At 43.2% G+C, this 17,835-nt stretch overlaps 7 protein-coding genes across 7 annotated transcripts; 2 read left to right on the top strand and 5 right to left on the bottom strand.

Moving 5' to 3' along the window:
• Positions 1 to 120: 120 nt before the first annotated feature.
• On the bottom strand, positions 121 to 2,525 carry Bfra_004527 (putative swi snf and rsc complex subunit ssr4 protein; the record flags this gene model as incomplete). The annotated part of the gene is made up of 3 exons (XM_037334929.1): positions 121 to 2,100; positions 2,159 to 2,422; positions 2,481 to 2,525. The coding sequence occupies 3 exons, from the start codon at positions 2,523 to 2,525 to the stop codon at positions 121 to 123; spliced, it is 2,289 nt and encodes a 762-aa protein (XP_037193463.1).
• A 452-nt stretch (positions 2,526 to 2,977) lies between these two features.
• Positions 2,978 to 3,903, bottom strand: Bfra_004526 (uncharacterized protein; the record flags this gene model as incomplete). The annotated part of the gene is made up of 2 exons (XM_037334928.1): positions 2,978 to 3,130; positions 3,205 to 3,903. 2 exons carry the CDS (start codon positions 3,901 to 3,903, stop codon positions 2,978 to 2,980), a joined length of 852 nt encoding a protein of 283 aa, XP_037193462.1.
• A 1,682-nt stretch (positions 3,904 to 5,585) lies between these two features.
• Positions 5,586 to 7,280, bottom strand: Bfra_004525 (putative cytochrome p450 protein; the record flags this gene model as incomplete). The annotated part of the gene is made up of 2 exons (XM_037334927.1): positions 5,586 to 7,028; positions 7,083 to 7,280. 2 exons carry the CDS (start codon positions 7,278 to 7,280, stop codon positions 5,586 to 5,588), a joined length of 1,641 nt encoding a protein of 546 aa, XP_037193461.1.
• Positions 7,281 to 8,222: 942 nt separating this feature from the next.
• Positions 8,223 to 9,350, bottom strand: Bfra_004524 (putative rnp domain protein; the record flags this gene model as incomplete). The annotated part of the gene is made up of 1 exon (XM_037334926.1): positions 8,223 to 9,350. The coding sequence occupies one exon, from the start codon at positions 9,348 to 9,350 to the stop codon at positions 8,223 to 8,225; it is 1,128 nt and encodes a 375-aa protein (XP_037193460.1).
• Positions 9,351 to 11,019: 1,669 nt separating this feature from the next.
• Bfra_004523 (putative 6-phosphogluconate dehydrogenase protein) lies at positions 11,020 to 12,968 on the top strand (the record flags this gene model as incomplete). The annotated part of the gene is made up of 5 exons (XM_037334925.1): positions 11,020 to 11,160; positions 11,328 to 11,464; positions 11,538 to 11,989; positions 12,041 to 12,475; positions 12,528 to 12,968. The coding sequence occupies exons 1-5, from the start codon at positions 11,141 to 11,143 to the stop codon at positions 12,966 to 12,968; spliced, it is 1,485 nt and encodes a 494-aa protein (XP_037193459.1). The 5' UTR covers positions 11,020 to 11,140.
• A 2,431-nt stretch (positions 12,969 to 15,399) lies between these two features.
• Bfra_004522 (uncharacterized protein) lies at positions 15,400 to 16,482 on the top strand (the record flags this gene model as incomplete). The annotated part of the gene is made up of 3 exons (XM_037334924.1): positions 15,400 to 15,559; positions 15,614 to 16,113; positions 16,177 to 16,482. The coding sequence occupies 3 exons, from the start codon at positions 15,400 to 15,402 to the stop codon at positions 16,480 to 16,482; spliced, it is 966 nt and encodes a 321-aa protein (XP_037193458.1).
• Positions 16,483 to 16,901: 419 nt separating this feature from the next.
• Bfra_004521 (putative phosphotransferase enzyme family protein) lies at positions 16,902 to 17,447 on the bottom strand (the record flags this gene model as incomplete). Its single annotated transcript, XM_037334923.1, has 1 exon — positions 16,902 to 17,447. One exon carries the CDS (start codon positions 17,445 to 17,447, stop codon positions 16,902 to 16,904), a length of 546 nt encoding a protein of 181 aa, XP_037193457.1.
• Between the last annotated feature and the right edge of the window lie 388 nt (positions 17,448 to 17,835).

Below are 17,835 nucleotides of genomic sequence, written 5' to 3'. Positions count from 1 at the left end.
AAAGTTAGTCGTTAGTTACGTTGTGGCGAACCCCGTCATCGTAAATAATCCCATAGGAATTCCTCGTATCATTCGTCAAGTCGGTATCGATGCCAAAACCATCCATCAACCTTGCTTTTCTTACATGCCGTGATTATCTTCGTCCACGTTGTCATTATGATGATCGACGCCGTGGAAGGCATCACCAAACGCACTATCGTCGACGAGATCACCCAAACCATGTCCATCATCCCCCATGGTATCACCTGCATCATAAGAAGCTAAAGCATCACCAGCTGTATCTAAATCTTCAAGATCGAAATCATTTTCATTGAGTTCGGTATGATGTTCTTGTTCTTCTTGTCCCCCCTGATGTTCTTGATGTTCTTGATGTTCTTGATGTTCTTGTTGTGGTTCGGGTAAGGAGGTAGAGGTTGTTGGTTGTTCTAATGTATTGTCATCGGAAGATGGCTTGGAAAAATCCGATAATGTTGATTGTTGATTCTGATTTTGAGTTTGAGGATTTGGTGTATCATTGTTTGTATTGTTGTTGGAAGGGTCTGCTGTAGGTGAGACACCTCCTGGTGGGACAACAACCCAATCTGATGTATCAGCACCGGTTGTGGGTGGCGCTGTTGTAGCCATAGGTTGCTGAGTTTCTGCTGTTGAAGATGAATCTTGCATGTGAACATCATTTTGTTCTTGTTGTGGAGGAGATTGACTCTGTTGTGTCATTTGTGGTGTTCCCATAGTCTGAGAAAGATGTGGAGATGCCATATGTAAAGCTCCAGCTGGTGTAGTTGCTGCAGAAGGATGTTGTAAATGACCAGGAGTTGGATAACTGGCACTTACTGGTGTGGCATGTGATGAAGATGGGTTACTATTGTGGAATTGATCCAGTAAACCAGCAGTAGAATTGGTCATATCAACATCACCAACATCACCAACGTCAGTGTCATTCATAAGAACACCACTTTGTTGAGAATTATTTCGAGAAGGTTGAGAAGGTGGAGGACTTGCTCGTGCAGCAACTTCTTCATATCCACCATCTTGAATACGACGAAGTTCACTAATCGCAACTGCATGACGACCAAGAGAAGCTTCGACCTTTGCAAGAACATCATCAACCTTGGAAGGAATCTTGATTGGAGTTTCAGATTCTTCATTCTCTTCTTCGTCGATTTTACCTTCCAGTCTCCAATATTCGGGACCAATATCTGAAGGATTATCAACAGCTGTTCGTAATTCTTTCTCAGCTTGAGAAATAAGAGAACCTCTTTGAAATTTTGCAAGACGCTTTGCATGCTTTGCTTTCATTTTTTCAATATCCTTGTTGGTTTGGGCAATAGTATCATGAGCTCTTTTACGGAACTCATCTGCCTTTCCAGGATCAAGACGACCAACATAATTAAGTGTTGGTTCTTCAGTTTCTTTGAGAGGTGCATTAAATATGCCTTCAGTGAGACTGCTCAATTCACCACGAAGACCAAGCCCAAGGTCTGTGGGAACAATTTGATTAATGGCGTAGGGTGAAGAGAGTACTTCCTCCATCCACTCATAATTTGCAAGGAATCTGCTATAACTAATTTCTCGAGGTGTGGTAAGATCAAACCAATCTCCTCGAGAATTTTCTTCTTCGTCTTCTTCGACAACTGCTGGAGCATTATTTGCGACTGCGGCTTGAGCGACATTTGCAGTACGAGCGCGTTTCGATGGGGGACCAGGTTGAGGATGAGTAGGATATGCCATTGATTGAGGAACTCTTGGTGGAATGCTTGCTGCATACATTGGAGCACCTCTTGGGTGACCACGAGGGAAATCGATTTTTGCCCAATTTGCTCTATCGTGGAGTAAAAACTCCTTGTGAATAAGTTGACCTTGTTGATGTAAGTATTGTCGTGTACTCATAATGGTTTGAATTTGTTGATTGATTGGGATCATATGTGGTGGGAGACGATCCTCGGGAGGAGCTTGAGTATAATGTATAATCCATAGATTTGGATCAGGTGAAGGGTTTTGATTTGGGATTCGTGGTGGTAAAAGTCGATATCGGCGACGAGTATGAGATGCGATAGGTTCTCCAGTACCATAGCCAATTTTGCAATGATAAATTTCTAGAGTCTGCGAAAGCAAACAAGGTCAGTTAAATCCTGCCTAAATCACATTCATATAAACTCACGCAGCCCATAACTTCGAGAGAGAAAGCTGTCTCTCCAGGAGCCCAAACGTAGCCATCACTTGGGAATTCCTGACCCAATGTAGGTGTTTGCCATGATAATAAGACTGTGCCATCGACCGGTCGGTCCAGGTAAGTCCAATAAACCGGAGCTTGATCGCGAGTAATTTTTGGTCCATTCATAAGCCATTCTGCGACTCTTTCCGGATGTAATTGTGTGGGTGTAATTGGAAATCGATATGTAGAGAGAAGATGAACGTGATGTAACTGCGCAATGAATTAGATTATTATTGACAATTGAAGCTGGAAGAAGTTGTAAACATACCAAGTCGCGATGAATCCCTTGAGAGGGGTCTTGCATTACCTGCATCGTGAAGGTAATAATTGAAATCGCAAAGAGAAAAGGTTGTAATTGCCGCAAGTTCGAAGAAAATTGATCAGGAAAGAAATTGATAATGGACGGGTGAAGTTCACAATCAATCTGTCGCGAACGTTAGCAGACGCGAATTTGGTGATGGAAGTTGAAATGGCACTAGTCCTCATCTAGCACGTGATATCTTACCTCAATGTACAAGGAAGGAGACTTGTGAAATTGTAAGACAACAACGCGTAAGAAGTTTATAGAAAACTCGCTGGAGCGAACATCGGGCTCTCAGAATCTTTGAATAGGCCACAGGTATGGGTAGCTATCATTACCATATTCTCAAGAGAAAGTTAGTTGTGGCATTCGCCCAGGAAATCCAATCCAATCCAAATGGGGTCAACAAACAACGAGTCCTTCCAAAGTTCCAATTTTGAGTTAGAATGTCGGGTTATGGTACCTCAAGCAATACCATATTCGTTGACTTCTCCCTTGTAATAAAGTATCAAGGTCTCGGGTTCCAAATCCATCTCTGGGAATTGTGCACATTTAGCATTGTGCTCTTCCAAGAGATATCCATTGAATCCTTCGTAATTCCAGTCATAATCTTCTCTCTGATTGGATCGTTAGTTTATTGTGTCTGGATGATTAGACAATTTCAAAAGAGGAATGACAGCAAGTCAATTACATAGACAAGAGATACAACGAGGAGCTTATAGGGCACGCAAGAGTATATACTGACAGTATCCATTGCATCGCTTTCAAGGGATCTCAACACATTCGCAACCCCGAATTCTACTACCTCGCGACCCAAGGCAACAAGACCTTTGCCGTTTGGACGTAGCAAGAGTCGACTTTCCGAGATAGCTAGAGGAGAATTTGGACATTTTGGAAAATTCGGGATGAGCACCGGCTTTGCCTCTTTCTTGTTCTTGACAACTCCGCTAAAGGTAGTTTCTTTGGCGAATTTCGAGCTAGACACTGGCTTTTCGGACCTTTCTGGCTTTTTCGTTCTGATTCCGCCGGAGTTATTCGTCTTGATAGAATATTCGTTCTTTTTATCAAGAATCATTTGATCTTCCTTGGGTTCAACGTGTTCAGCGGTGTTGCGAGACTTTTTCAAGGAAGTCTTTATTCCCCGAAGCAAAGCTGCTTGCTGTTTGCTCAAGGGGGGATGAATGAGTCGATTGGGATGATTAGGAGAGGTCGCAGAAGTTGGCTTTGGGCTAGATGTCATCTCATCTGGGCTAGAAACCTGCTTCTTTGGAGACGTTACCGTCCTTTTTATGCTCTTCGTAATTCTACCTTTGAGTGTTTTATGGACAATCTTTTCGTGCATCTTGCTGGACGTCGCAGGAGCAATTGGGTTTAATTGAGAAGAAAGCATCGTGATTGTAAAGGTATGTATGAATTCTCAATACGTTATTGTGTGTAGTTAGTCAGTTGTGTTTATCGATCGTGGTTGTTATTCGTAATTGTCGATATGGTGGTGGTAACGCAGGTCGTAATGGTTGTAAGTTTTTTTTCTAGAATCAAATTTACTTTTAAGGAAAAGAAGAAGATAAGTTATTTCAATTAAAGCTACGGTACATAAGAAGAGGCTTGGAGATAACCACAAGGTGTCTGCAGTACCTTACTGACCGTATCGAAATTTCATTCGCTTACATTCAAAGTTGACTTTTGGTATTTTATAGTGAATTTGGATAGGCGAGTATGATTGATTATGATGAGAACGATGACGAGGAAGGTGAAAGTGAAGTCTGGGAGAGATTTATAATGAATACTATCAGTTTGAAGCTAGCCCAGGAGTTTGATTTGCTTTTAAGTAGTGGTTATGGAATATTGATATCAAAAGAGCTAAGCATCGCTTCGAGGATTGAGATAGGGGGAAACTGGAAGAGTAATTCACGTCGCATCTATCAAGAATTGACTCTGATTTATGGGTACAGTGCTTTTGGCACTACATGGTGTGCTGTGTAGCAGTCAATTTAAGCTTCAAGGCAGTCATCGACTCTAGGTCAGCATGTTATCTACTCTTCATTAGCGTTATTGTTGACTCCAGATCAGCGTTATCATCTGATCCTCGTCAACTTTCCCATCTTCTCCCAGTAATCTCTTCACATCCAGACCTCAACCCACCCACAACCTACCAAGCGATGTCAAACTCCCTTCTCAGCACAACCATTCCAATCTCGATCCTCCGGCAGTAAGCACCGCCCCCATATCTCTCATCCATTCCCAACCTATCTCAAGCTCCCAAGTGAAAATACGAATACAGGCGTCACCCATCATAGTAGTAGATGAATCCTTTCAGCAAAGGCAACAGTAGCCCCACCACCCAGAAATATGAGAACAGAAAGTCGAAGAACTACCATCTAAATATCCACATGTGCTCCGCGCGTGCATTCGATATCATAGTAGGTAGAACTTTAGGAGTACTTCTCATGAATATCCACAACAAAGTTTCAACTTCCCCAGCACATCAGGTATGCACGGTATTTACTATTTTCCCGAAGTAAAAATATAATATGACATATACACATACTCTCTATTCCTTTCTCTTGTTAGACAGTTCTAAAACAGAGGCGGGGGGTTAGACGAACGATTTGAAATCATATTCTAGTTCCATGGGGTGTTGTAAGATCACAAAATCGTCTAGTTTATATACTTTATCATGTTTGTCGGGTACGAGGATCTTCCTATCCTTCTATAATGATTTGAGATTTGGGATTTAGGATACAAGGTGGGCTATCGATGATGATATGCGGTATGTGGGGATAGGGTGGATGGAGATTCTGGGGGGATTTAGGGGGGTTTAGGGCTGTGTAGTTTATTGATTTTCTTTCGGAGGTGTGGGATTTGTGATGGTGCTGTTTTCTGCGCTTACTTGCTTTCTGTCACTCTCACTTTTACTTGTGGATTGTAAGCTTGTACGGTATTCATTATCTTAACTATCAAACGTTTGCACCGAACGCCTCATACACCGCGGGACATTCAAATCAACACCCTTAAATTCATAAAACTCCCAAGAAAATCCACCCCAAGAGTCCGAAGAAACCCCCGACAACCCTACCACCCCACAACCTTCATCCTTACATTCATCCCGCCAACCGGCTTCGTCGTCACCACCCCACCCACCTTCACCTCCTCCTCCTTATCCCACATTTCCCACTCCAACCCCCCCACCGTCCCCGCCAACAAACACTTAAACTCACTTATCGCAAACCCTCTCCCAATACAACTCCTCTCCCCATGAAAAAACGTCATATTCGCAAAATTACTCTCCGCCCCCCCAGTATTCGCACATCCGTCTTGAAGCCAACGCTCCGGAGACCATTCGTCTGCTTTGGGGCCCCAGAGAAGTGGAGATCGGTTGATGGCGAGAGGAGAAATGAGCACGCGTGTTCCGAGGGGAAGGGAGATGGGTGCGGAGTCGGGGAGGGAGATGCTTGTAGCGCGGGTGGTCTTGCGCACGGAGAGAGGAACGGTGGGGTAGAGACGGAGAGTTTCTTGAATCATGGCGTTGAGGATGGGGAGAGAATCGATGATTGTGTGGTCTGGTTGTGGGGAGTTTGGATCGCTGGGAGAAGGAATCGCAGCGTGAATTTCTTGACGGAGTTTGGTTTGCCATTCGGGATGGATGGCGAGGAGATAGATGGCCCATGTGAGTGCTGAGGATGTGGTTTCGTGACCAGCGGCTAAGAAGGTAAGGAGTTGGTCTTCCAGATCTTCGTTGCTGAAATCGTTGGATCGGACGAGAATACTGAGAATATCCATTCCGTCGACTGTTTTACCCTCGCTTACTGCTTGACGTTTTTTATCGATGACTTCGCGACAGAAGGTTCGGAGGTTCCCGGTTGTTTCAGCAATTACTTTGCTATGTCTGAAAGGCAGTTTTTGAATGAGATCTTGGGGACCGAAGATATTGGCTGCGAAGTAAATACCTTTACTAAAGGTAGGTTCGAGAAGTTCGTTGTAATCTCGTACGAGAGGATCGTCTGGATTTCGAAGAGCACCGAAATCTCTACCAACACCAGCCACACCAATAATATCTAATGTAACACGAGTAGCCCATTCGTTAAATTCGACGTGTGATTCATTTCTCTTTTCCAATGTACTCGTTTCGCTTATTTCTTGAGAAATACCTTCGACAAGACCAAGAGCTTTAGACCAGAATACTGGGTATAGTCCTCTGATATGTTTGACTTGAAAAGCGGGAAGTAGATGTTTGCGTTGAAACTTATGAAGAGAACCTTCTGACATGATAGGCCCCTCACCCAAGATCAAGGAAAGGAATTTCTGAACACCATATGGTTTTTCATAATCGTATGAATTATCCGCTAGAATACTTTTCAATACTTGAGGAGATGTTGGAATAAGTCTTTCGATATTGCCAAAGGATCGGATACGGATTAAACCATCATTTGGTACATCTTTAACGAACTCTTTGATTTCATGTCCAGGTGGTTTGGTAAATTGTGCTGTGCCATTACCCCAGAGATAGTTATATGACTAGACATGAATGTTAATGATTGACGGAAGTTCAGGAGAGTCGAAAAAGCTCACCACTGGACCAGGTAGATGACGAAGAGGACTAAAGAAAAAAGGATATATGAACATGCGCCAAAATGAGAATAATGAAACATCAACTAGAAGAAAACGAATCGCTGATCTCGAAATCCGGTCGACAATGAAGTATTGTGGAAATACATAAACCAAGATTGCAGCAAGAGCTGAACAGGCCAGCCATTCTGTTTTCCCCATCTTTTCGATTCCTCTCAATCAAATATATCCGTGTGTGATAATGCAAAATAGAAATGCAAGTAATTCAGAACAATAGAAAGAAGGAAGTCACATATATATATATATATATATCTTATACACCGCAACCTCGAATCGCAACCACGAATCGCCTAGCCATACAAAACCGTACCATCAACACTTTAAAAACAATCTGCATGGCAATCCGATGAGCGTTTCAACAACGAAAGAAGACAACCCTGGCAGTCCGTCAATAAAGTACGATCAAGTTCATCTTTGATCTCGGTTTCACATGCTATTTGACATGTTTACAGCTTTGACAACACCAAAACTGTTTGATTTCTGCCTGAAACACGATGCGATGGAACAAGGGGTACGTTTCTGAATTTTCCTTGCGAGCCGGTAAAAGGTTTTGCAATTAAGGTATCATCAAGGCTGAATTAATAAATCTTGATAATATGTGGCGGGGTAGGATAGTATGGGGAAGTGTTCTTTCTTTGGGGCACGCGGACTCGAGGCGGGGTATGCTCTGTAGAGAATTGGCTGACTAACCTAAGTGGAAGCATTTTCTGCTACCATCCCCCTTATCCACGAACCGATCATGGCCGCACCAATCATTTCACCGAAGACTAGGTATAATTTGTGTGTAGATATAGTTTGAAAGAATTATAAGTGCAAACAATTGTTATGCTTATCTATTAAGTAAAATGTACTGCTCTGGGTAATTTCGACCATACACATTATCGTGGCGTTGTATTTCAAGGATCAGCTCGATCGAAAGTGTGCCATTAATAAATCCAAAGCCATACCTCGGTGTGTGTCTTTTGACATGCGCCGACGATCATTACTTCTCTCTCTCGCCCTCTCTCTCGTCCTTTCTTCCTCTCCCCAAAGCTTCGGCTAGCCTAATACCCACTGACTTGACACCAGCTCTTACTTTGACAATTATCCTAAAACCTTCAAGCCACCCTTGGTTTTGCTTCCTGCCTTTTGAATGCCAGCTCCAGTCCTATCTTTATTTCCTTGTCCCCCATCATTCCTATTACCACCTTTACCCTTATTCTTGTTATTCTTTCCATGTTTGTTGTCTTTAGGTGTAACAGCCTTGATCTCAGTAGTACTTCTTCTCAAAAGAACAGGGTGACTACCGATATATTTTCCTTGCATATCCCTAGCAGCTTGGAAGAAATCATCTCCATCACTAAAACTAACAAATCCATATCCTTTACTTTTTGTAGTACGTTTATCCCGAATAACTCGTGCTTTTTGTAATGATGTCCAACGAGAAAATGCCTTGTGTAAAGATTCATCAGTAACTTCACCAGCAAGATTACCAACGAAAAGGCGAAAATGAGAAGGATCCCATTCGAGAAGGGAAGAATCTGTCCACTGTGAACCACCACCTGTTCGTACAACTGTCTTTTGATTGGTCTTAGAATCCGACACAATTGCTGCGACACCTGTATCATTATGCGCGGCGTTTGTGATTGCTTGTGAAGTCATACTAGGTCCAGTCTCGGTTCTACCTAATGGTGTCGCATTCGCATTCGATGCTGATGTTGAAACTTCTCCAGTTGCTGGATACTTTCGAACAGCTCCAGTATACCCATTATTAGAGGCAGAAGTTGCATTTGCATCCTTTCCAGCGTATGCGCTCTGCCATTGTGCGATTTGTGCTGCCATCTCTGGATCTTCATCGAATCCACCCATACCACGCCCTGCAGATGCTGTCGGTGGCGCAAAAGGATTTCGAATTTGTGGTGCAGCTCCATATGCAGCTTCTTGTTGTGGTGCAGCAGGATATGAGTTATATGGTTGAGGTTGTTGATAAGCAGTGGGAGGTTGTTGAAAGCCTTGATAACTTGGCTGTACCGGAGCAGCTACCGATCTGGGAGCAAAACCAGTAAAGCCGCCATATCCTCCTGATGCAGGAGGTCTTGATGGGCCATTGTTGTTATTGCTGAAGGCAGGTTTAAAACCAGCTTGTGGATTTGTGGATGGAGGTGGTCGAGCGGGTAAGGAAGGATGTGGCGAAGGAGTAGATTTAATACCTGGTGGTGGTGGATAGGACATGATGAATTGCTGTGCGTATATATCTCTTGATGAGTGTTTAGACGTACCTTTGCGCTTTCAAAACGCACTGGTTATACCCAAAATCCTAAACAGAAACTGAATAGTTCTTGCGGAACTCTATCGTGATTGTTGCGAACTTTTCTGATGTAGATATCTTGTGATCTGTTACTAAGTGGCGTTGAAATGTGCGCGTATTTGATTGATACGGCTGTGATAGTTTACGATCTGGCAATGCGACCGACGTTGTCGTCTGCGATGAGGCGCCGAGAATGAGTGAATCTAGAATTATCTTACAGCACGTGATACATGGTTAGTCAGCCCAGGCTGGGCATATAGCTGACTCAGTGATGAAGCCTTAAAACGGGGGCTCTAAAATGATGTTTCGGGCCGATCGGAAAGTAGAATTTCCCGGCTGTTTTAGCTTGGTGGGGTGAACTACGACATACCTAGTCAATAAATATCAACAACCACTTGGCTCGTCATAACTGTCGGTGGTGAGAAGAAAACGGAAACATCTAGAAGTCTAGATCTCTAGAATTTCCATAAACGAGGACCTGAGTTGGAAGAGTTGGTTGACGAGAATGGAAATTGTACTTTGTAGATGAGTGTACCTGGAGCGTGGTACACATTTACCAACCGGAGAAATGACAAGAACAGAAGAAAATATGTAGATAAAAGTGGGGTGGAGGGGATTGACAACTTACACTTGCAAGTTACGAGACCAACAACCTGACACCGAGGAACAGAAAGAGTTGTTGAACGGAAAATCTTGTGGTATGTGTGGCATGTATGGTATGAAGAATAGCTGGAGCTACTACTTAGGCACTTGGTAGGTATGATATGAGTGAGGATGATATGAGTGAGAATGAAAATCCTTTTGTTTCACATTCACACAGCAGCGTAGCTAGCACGAGTAGACATGATTGGTATAAATCTCATCTCTCACGCAAATAAGCAATATCAAATGAGATGAATCATCATGAGGCGTCACCGAGCAAAGAAATGTCTCATCAGCCATATTCAACAAAGCCATATTAATTTGGATCCCCGGACGGATCTTTTTCTCTTCTCGATACAGCTTCACCGAAGATATCAAGGAGGGACGAGTTAGTAAGGAGGGGTAATCCACCCAACCAATCAATGTCATGGAATCCAATTAATTGACCAAAAGAGTTAAATGATTAAAGAATCTTATATAGAAATAATCCAATCATTTTCTTTCCTACCTCATAATATTCCTCTCCATCGTATAATCTCCCACAAGTTCTTCCGAAAACAGCTCGTCGGCGTTTATATTCTTGGGACGCTTGGGGGAAATATCTCATCCAAGCAAGGTAAGGAAGAGAGAGGTCAAGGTCATCCAAGGTCATCCAAGGTCATCCATCTAGGTATCTATCTTGGGAACGAAAGGGTCGAGTACGGAGTATGGACAGGAACATGAGACCAGGAAACCCACGAAATAGTAATAGCGGTGCCGCTGCTTCTGAAGTAAGTTAAACTAATAAAATAATATGAGAGCTTTGCTTTGCTTTGCCCTGCTTTGCCCTGCTTTGCCCCTCCTTTTAAAATGGTTGTTTGGGAGAAGGCCCAACCATCTTTCATTACTTAACCATCCTCCCATCCCATCCATCTCTTTCCTACCTCTTATATTTTAGTCTCCCTCTTCATTCTTTCCCCCCATTTCTTCCAAACAACAAATTAATTCTCAACTCTTTTGTCAACAACAATCATTGAAATATCATCAGGATAAATTCAATCAACGTTTAATTCATCTACAAAACCATCTCAAGATGTCTGCACCAGAAGCAACGTAAGTATTCATTTATACTCTTCACTCTTCACATACATTCCGCAAAAGACATGTCCCCCTCCATGTTGTCGTTGCAAAAATAATACCCCGCCATCAAACACCTTTCTTCTCAAATCAAGCATACCAACAAATATATCCTTCAAACACACTGACTGACAATGATTCAGCGGAGATTTCGGCCTCATCGGCTTGGCCGTTATGGGTCAAAACATTATCCTTAACGCTGCTGATCACGGTTTCAACGTTATTGCTTTCAACCGTACCACATCAAAGGTTGATCGTTTCCTCGAGAATGAGGCTAAGGGTATGATGATTTCCTCACTACTCTTTTGGCAGATGATGAGAATCAAGAATCTAATCATGGTGAATCATCGCAGGCAAATCCATCGAGGGTGCACACTCCATTGAAGAGTTCTGCGCCAAGTTGAAGAAGCCCCGTCGTATTATGCTTTTGGTCATGGCTGGTAAGCCAGTTGACGACTTCATCGAGACCATCCTCCCACACATCGAGGAGGGTGATATCATCATTGATGGTGGTAACTCACATTTCCCCGATACCAACCGTAGAACAAAATACTTGGCTGAGAAGGGTATCCGTTTCGTTGGTAGCGGTGTTTCCGGTGGTGAAGAGGGTGCCAGATATGGTCCATCCTTGATGCCAGGTGGAAACGAGGAGGCTTGGCCATACATCAAGGATGTTTTCCAAAGCATCGCTGCCAAATCTGATGGTGAGGCATGCTGTGAATGGGTTGGTGATGAGGGTGCTGGTCACTACGTCAAGATGGTTCACAACGGTATTGAGTATGGTGACATGCAACTCATTTGCGAAGTATGTAAACCTCTAGTCATCTTTTCCAAAGGTCTCAACTAACTTTTACAGGCTTATGATATCATGAAGCGTGGTCTCGGTATGCAAGACAAGGAAATTGGTGATGTTTTCGCCGAATGGAACAAGGGTGTCCTAGATTCATTCTTGATCGAAATTACCCGTGATATTATGTACTTCAACGATGATGACGGAACCCCACTTCTCGAGAAGATTATGGATTCCGCTGGACAAAAGGGTACCGGAAAGTGGACTGCCATTAACGCTCTTGACCTCGGAATGCCAGTTACTTTGATTGCCGAATCCGTCCTTTCCCGTTGTCTCTCATCCCTCAAGGAGGAGCGTACTCGTGCCTCCAAGGTCCTCTCTTACGTTGGACGATCAAACAAATTCGAGGGTGACAAGAAGCAATTCCTCGAGGATTTGGAGCAAGCTTTGTATGCTTCAAAGATTATTTCATACGCTCAAGGTTTCATGCTTATGCAAGAGGTACGATCAGATCCCAACCTTTTAAAATATTTTGATACTAATTATGTTTTAGGCTGCCAAGGAATTCAAATGGAAGCTTAACAAGCCATCCATTGCTTTGATGTGGAGAGGTGGATGCATTATCAGATCTGTTTTCCTTAAGGATATCACAGCTGCTTACCGTGCTGATGATAACTTGGAGAACTTGTTGTTCAGTGATTTCTTCAACAAGGCTATCCACAAGGCTCAACCAGGATGGAGAGATGTTGTTTCCAAGTCTGCTCTTATGGGTATCCCAACTCCAGCTTTCTCCACTGCGTTGTCTTGGTTCGATGGTTACCGTACCAAGGATCTCCCAGCCAATCTTCTCCAAGCTCAAAGAGATTACTTCGGTGCCCACACCTTCAAGATCAAGCCAGAGCACGCCTCTGAGAAATACCCAGTCGGAAAAGATATCCACGTCAACTGGACTGGACGTGGAGGAAATGTTTCCGCTTCTACTTACCAAGCATAAATTGGACATATTTTTTATTGGTGGGACAGAAAGCACAATGGCGATTCTTGCCTAAAATTGGCGATAGGGGGAAATGTATTTAGACTACGCATGCAATGAATGAAATGAAATGGTACATGAATTAATTTATTTGATGGTTTACATTGCTTTATTGTTGAAGTTCATCATTTAGGCTGTGAATCTGATACTTTGATGTTTTCATCATGATGCCTGGGGGTAATTATTTAATGAATGTATGTGTCTCCGCAGGGGGAGGGATGGGGAGATTGGGTGAGTGGAGGGAAGAGGAAAATGATAGTGGAAGTAAGAGCAAGAGTATAAGTATGAGTGACAGTATAGCATAGCAGATTGTGAGGCCAAGCTAAATAATTGACCTAGGTTTCAGGATGACATTTATCTCACCCCCTTTTTCTCACCTCCACCCTTCGCACAACCAAAATCACCTCACTCAATCACCCCCAACGAATCATGACCTCATCTTTTACTCCTTCGCCCCAAGAGGCCCTCCCCCCCTTCTTAATCCTTCTCAATCCCTCCTCGTCACTTCTCGCACCTTGCACTTCTGGCTCCGCCCCCAACCAAACTCTAATGTATTTATACGTTAGTTCTCATGGAATGGGTGGTGGTGGAAAAACACCCACAGTAGGATGAGTGTCGTGGCATTGCACTTCCTGGATTGCTAGATTGAACAATGCTACCAGGAACATGCTGTTGTTCATTGATATTTCTTTTGGATGATATTAGGGGAAGATGAAGTTGATGGGGAGTCTACGCTGTGGATGAACTTGAAGTTTCGTATGGTACATAGAAAGGACTACTTTGTAGCTCATTAGAATACAAAAATTGAGAAACTTGTTATCCTTCCTATACCTCAAAAGTGTGTTGTGCATCTGTCTTGAAGTTAAATCTCGGTGTCATTCGCGCGTTTTGCACTTGCTCTTATCATCTATCTAGTCATACAAACCTCCCAGGCCCAACGATGAGACTTGCTTGATGGCGTTTGAGTAAATGGTATGTGTAGATAAGTCTTCCTCTCACTTGGACTCACGCTATTGCGCATGTCTTGATGCGAAGGATTGAGGTAATGAATATTCTACTGAGATTTCAGGACTTTGTTTTGGATGCTCACGTCATCCTTGATGAACAACTTGGAGATTAGTCTTTTTTCAGGGCGGATTCGATAAGATAATAAGGGACTTTGTCAACACGGATTTGCAGCTTGGGAAAATCGGAATTCATGATGCGTGGTTGAGCGGATGTATGTCGATTTGTCTCGGTGGAATTGAGAAGGAGAAATTAAGTGTGTTTTAGGGCTGAAGTACAGGACATGTTGTACTCATGAGTGTACAAAATTGTGAAATATTCGTTGCATATATGAGGCGTTTTAGACAAACCTCGCTTCCCCCGTCTAATCTCAAGTTCGAGTGTCTTCCTGATCTGTAGATTGTACTCTGCCTACCACTATTACTGGGCTAAACGTACTTGATAGACAGTCGGCTGTGGAACACTAAAGATAGCATATGAAAAATGTAATCAGAAAAATAAATTGATTAGTTTGGGATTCATTACTTTACTGAAATCGGGACTTGCGCTTCTCAAGTGATGTCTAGTCGTCGCCCGGACAATTAGCTGTGTTGCACACTTGAGGTCCTTTTGATATATTGTACCCAAAGATATGTGGAGATGGTTTCAAAGTCTTGGAAGCCTCGGAACTCTTTTGTAGAATTAGGAATGTGGAAACTGATATAGCTTGACTTCATCTATTCTTTATGTGCTCTGTGATCTCACGTCAAAGTTAGAATTTGTGATTCTGGGACTTGTGGTGAAATGCGCGTGGAGGGGTGAGAGAACGCGACGAAAACTGTCGCCTGCTTGATCTATTTTCTTCATACGGGAAGTCTTGGAGATGATTTAGATGTACTTATCTGATAGAAATGAAAACAACGGGTTGAAAGCTTTGAGTGATCGTCTGAGGTGGTTCTGAGGCCTTTTCGAAACCAGCTTGAGAGTCACTGTTAACATTTCTAATCACTCGCAATCAGACTTGAAATTTGAATAGTAAATATCTGAAATCATTGAGAATGTTTCTTGACATGTCTCCTAGATGTCTTGTAAGATTTTGGCAAACATCGAGGCTTTTTGATGTTTATGTTTTAAGTCGGATTGGCTCGTCATCAGTTCCACTTCCTTCCTCACCTCACCTCACCTCACCTCACTTTGCTTCACCACACTTCACTTGAAACAGTTTTCAACAACATTGATTTCATTGATTGGTCAAACAGAATAGGGTTTAGCTTGGCCACAACAAACGAAATTTTGATAAAATCAAATATTAGTCGGCCTTACTTTCAAAAATTACAACAAATAATTTCTTCATACCATAACGCTCACAATGGAACCATACGAGGAATACCAAACCACCTGGTGAGCAATGCTGAAAATTCTCGAATCCGATCGCAGAATACCATTTGAGGAGGTGAGAATAAGCAGAGCCAAATGGGCAGCTACAGTCAAGCACAACCCGATCTACGCCAATTACCACATAGAAGTGAATCACTACTACGTGGAAAAATCGATGTGGCTCGACCTGTGTAAGTTGATCATTTTGAATGAAATATCAAATAAGGATACTAATAATTTTCTAGTCAAAGGCTATCCTTTTCCTGGAATCAAGCCTAAGCCCATTGCGCATGCTGTGACGACACCAGTCGCACGCACAGCAACAGGCAGGAGCTCTGAATCCATTGGCGGCGATAAAGCATCGAAAGCTGCATCTGCTGCGAAAGGAAGGTGCTTGAATAACACGCCCAAGGCCGATCCTAGGCTTGCAAGCAGAAGTAATACCTCCATCACTGGTCAACCTTCTGCGCAAGAAAAGGTGAATGCGCCTCAGGCTCAATCTCACGCCATCCCATCGCCTTCAGAAATCATGGGAAATAGGAAGGACGTCGAACCACAGCAGGACTGTAGTCAAGGAGCAGAAAATCTGTCACCGAGACCGCCAGCATCAGCGGGTTCACATCCTACTTCGGGAAATATCCCTTGTCCTGACGCTGCCGCTCATAGGCCTTCAATCGAGCCATCCGCAGGCAAGCGAAAGAGAACAATTTCCGATCTTGACGCATTACCACAAAGCGAGACGGCGGTAAAATAACAGACAGAACGTGTCAGGCTTGAACAGTCTCCACAATTAGACACGATGAAGCAGCTCTGGGACCGCACTCGCTATGGCGTATCCGTCCCGGCAAGCCCCACAGTTGCCGAAATGTTGATGTCACGTAAGGCGGCAGTAGAAAAGCATTTTGGAGTTCGATTTGAATACGGCCTCCATAAGGAAGAGCTTATATTTCACTGCGAACCTGCTGACATCGGAAGCATGACTTACAACGATGCCGTTAAGCTTTGTGAGCCTGCTTTCAAGTTTCTTAACGAGTTTTTGCGTAACTCTTACGGACAATCAGGGTGCATTGATGACTATCTCAGGTCAAGTAACTGGGTCACCAAAGAGAAGTAAGAAAGAGGAAATCGGTACTCTCGTGCTGATACCCAACTTCAGGATAGAAGTGAACGGAATAAAAAAGTTAACTGCTCGTTGTTCTGATCCTCATCCATCTCCCCCCTTTTACGATAATCACTTAAGATCGTCCGTTTTCCCTTTTCTTGCCTGTGTTTTTTAAATGCCTTTATTTATTGGTGCTCAATGGACTTTGATGTTCTTCAAACCTTTCATGGGATTTCACATGCCCTTTTTGGGGCTTAAAGGATCTACTTATTTCCTTCATATGAATCTTTTGGTTTATTAAACCTCTTTAGGGGTTCAGGGCTTAGTAGCCCTTTCTTGCTTGTTTTTCTTTTGATTTGTAATTATTTTGTAGCGTGGAATGAATATAAATCATACTCCGCCACTTTTGAAGTTCAGGAAATCACCATAAGTTAGTACGATGAGAACGCAATTTGATTCATGTGACATGTTATCCCAAAGCTGAGACTATTTTCATTGCATGGTAGCAAAGTGGTAGCAGATTGTGCCGACTTAAGAGTCAAGAGAAATTGAAAATTCTGTAGCTCTATCCTGGAATCCATAAAAGGACCAGAAGCGAGATCTTGCTCCACGGATTCTTCCACGATGTAGGGTGCAAGAGCAATTTTTCCAACGCCCAATAGCCGTCGTACTCGAATCTTGGTACGCTTGCGGAGGTATTGGAGTACAATGGCCTCGTTTTCCACCTTCTCGGTGAGATGGAGCGATCGACCTAATGCAGCGAAACGAACAATGGCTTGGAAGCCATCATCATATGTGACGCGATAAGTAACTCTGTATCCTCCGGTCTTCCATCGAACGGCAATGAGCCTATTACCAGGCCGATGCTTCCCCGAAATTTGACAGGCAATTTGTTCTGGCTCAGATTGTAATAATCTTTGGAACCATACCATAAAGTTTCTCTGTTGTTCCCTCTGAGCTACGGAATCGAAATGCATGACTTTCTCGAGCTATTATTACCCGAGGCAGTCATCAATTCGGACTTTGGGAGCGTAAAACCCGAAAAGAGCAGCAATTTTGAAAGGAATGAGTCGTGAAATCAATGGCGAGTCGAGTGCGGCAATTGCATGAAGATAACTAAGGAAGTGCTCCTCATGAAACCCGTGTCTCGATTTGGGAGCGCCCGCACAGAGGAACAGTATCACGTGACACCCAGCAAACGCTTTTCCAACCCTTCTACTTTCTCTTTCTCGCAAATCAACGAATCCATCATCTCATATTTTTGGGACTCTTCCGATCTTGGGAAGCATGGACTGATGATGGGGATACATTCATGTTTTCAATCTTTCAAGCGTCGCAGAAACGATTCTGGGCAGCGTTATTTAT

This window comes from Botrytis fragariae (genome assembly GCF_013461495.1).
Source record: "Botrytis fragariae strain BVB16 chromosome Unknown tig00000050, whole genome shotgun sequence".
Classification (NCBI taxonomy): domain Eukaryota; kingdom Fungi; phylum Ascomycota; class Leotiomycetes; order Helotiales; family Sclerotiniaceae; genus Botrytis; species Botrytis fragariae.
The sequence above is the reverse complement of the archived record's forward strand: the minus strand, read 5'-3'. Positions and strand labels throughout refer to the sequence as shown.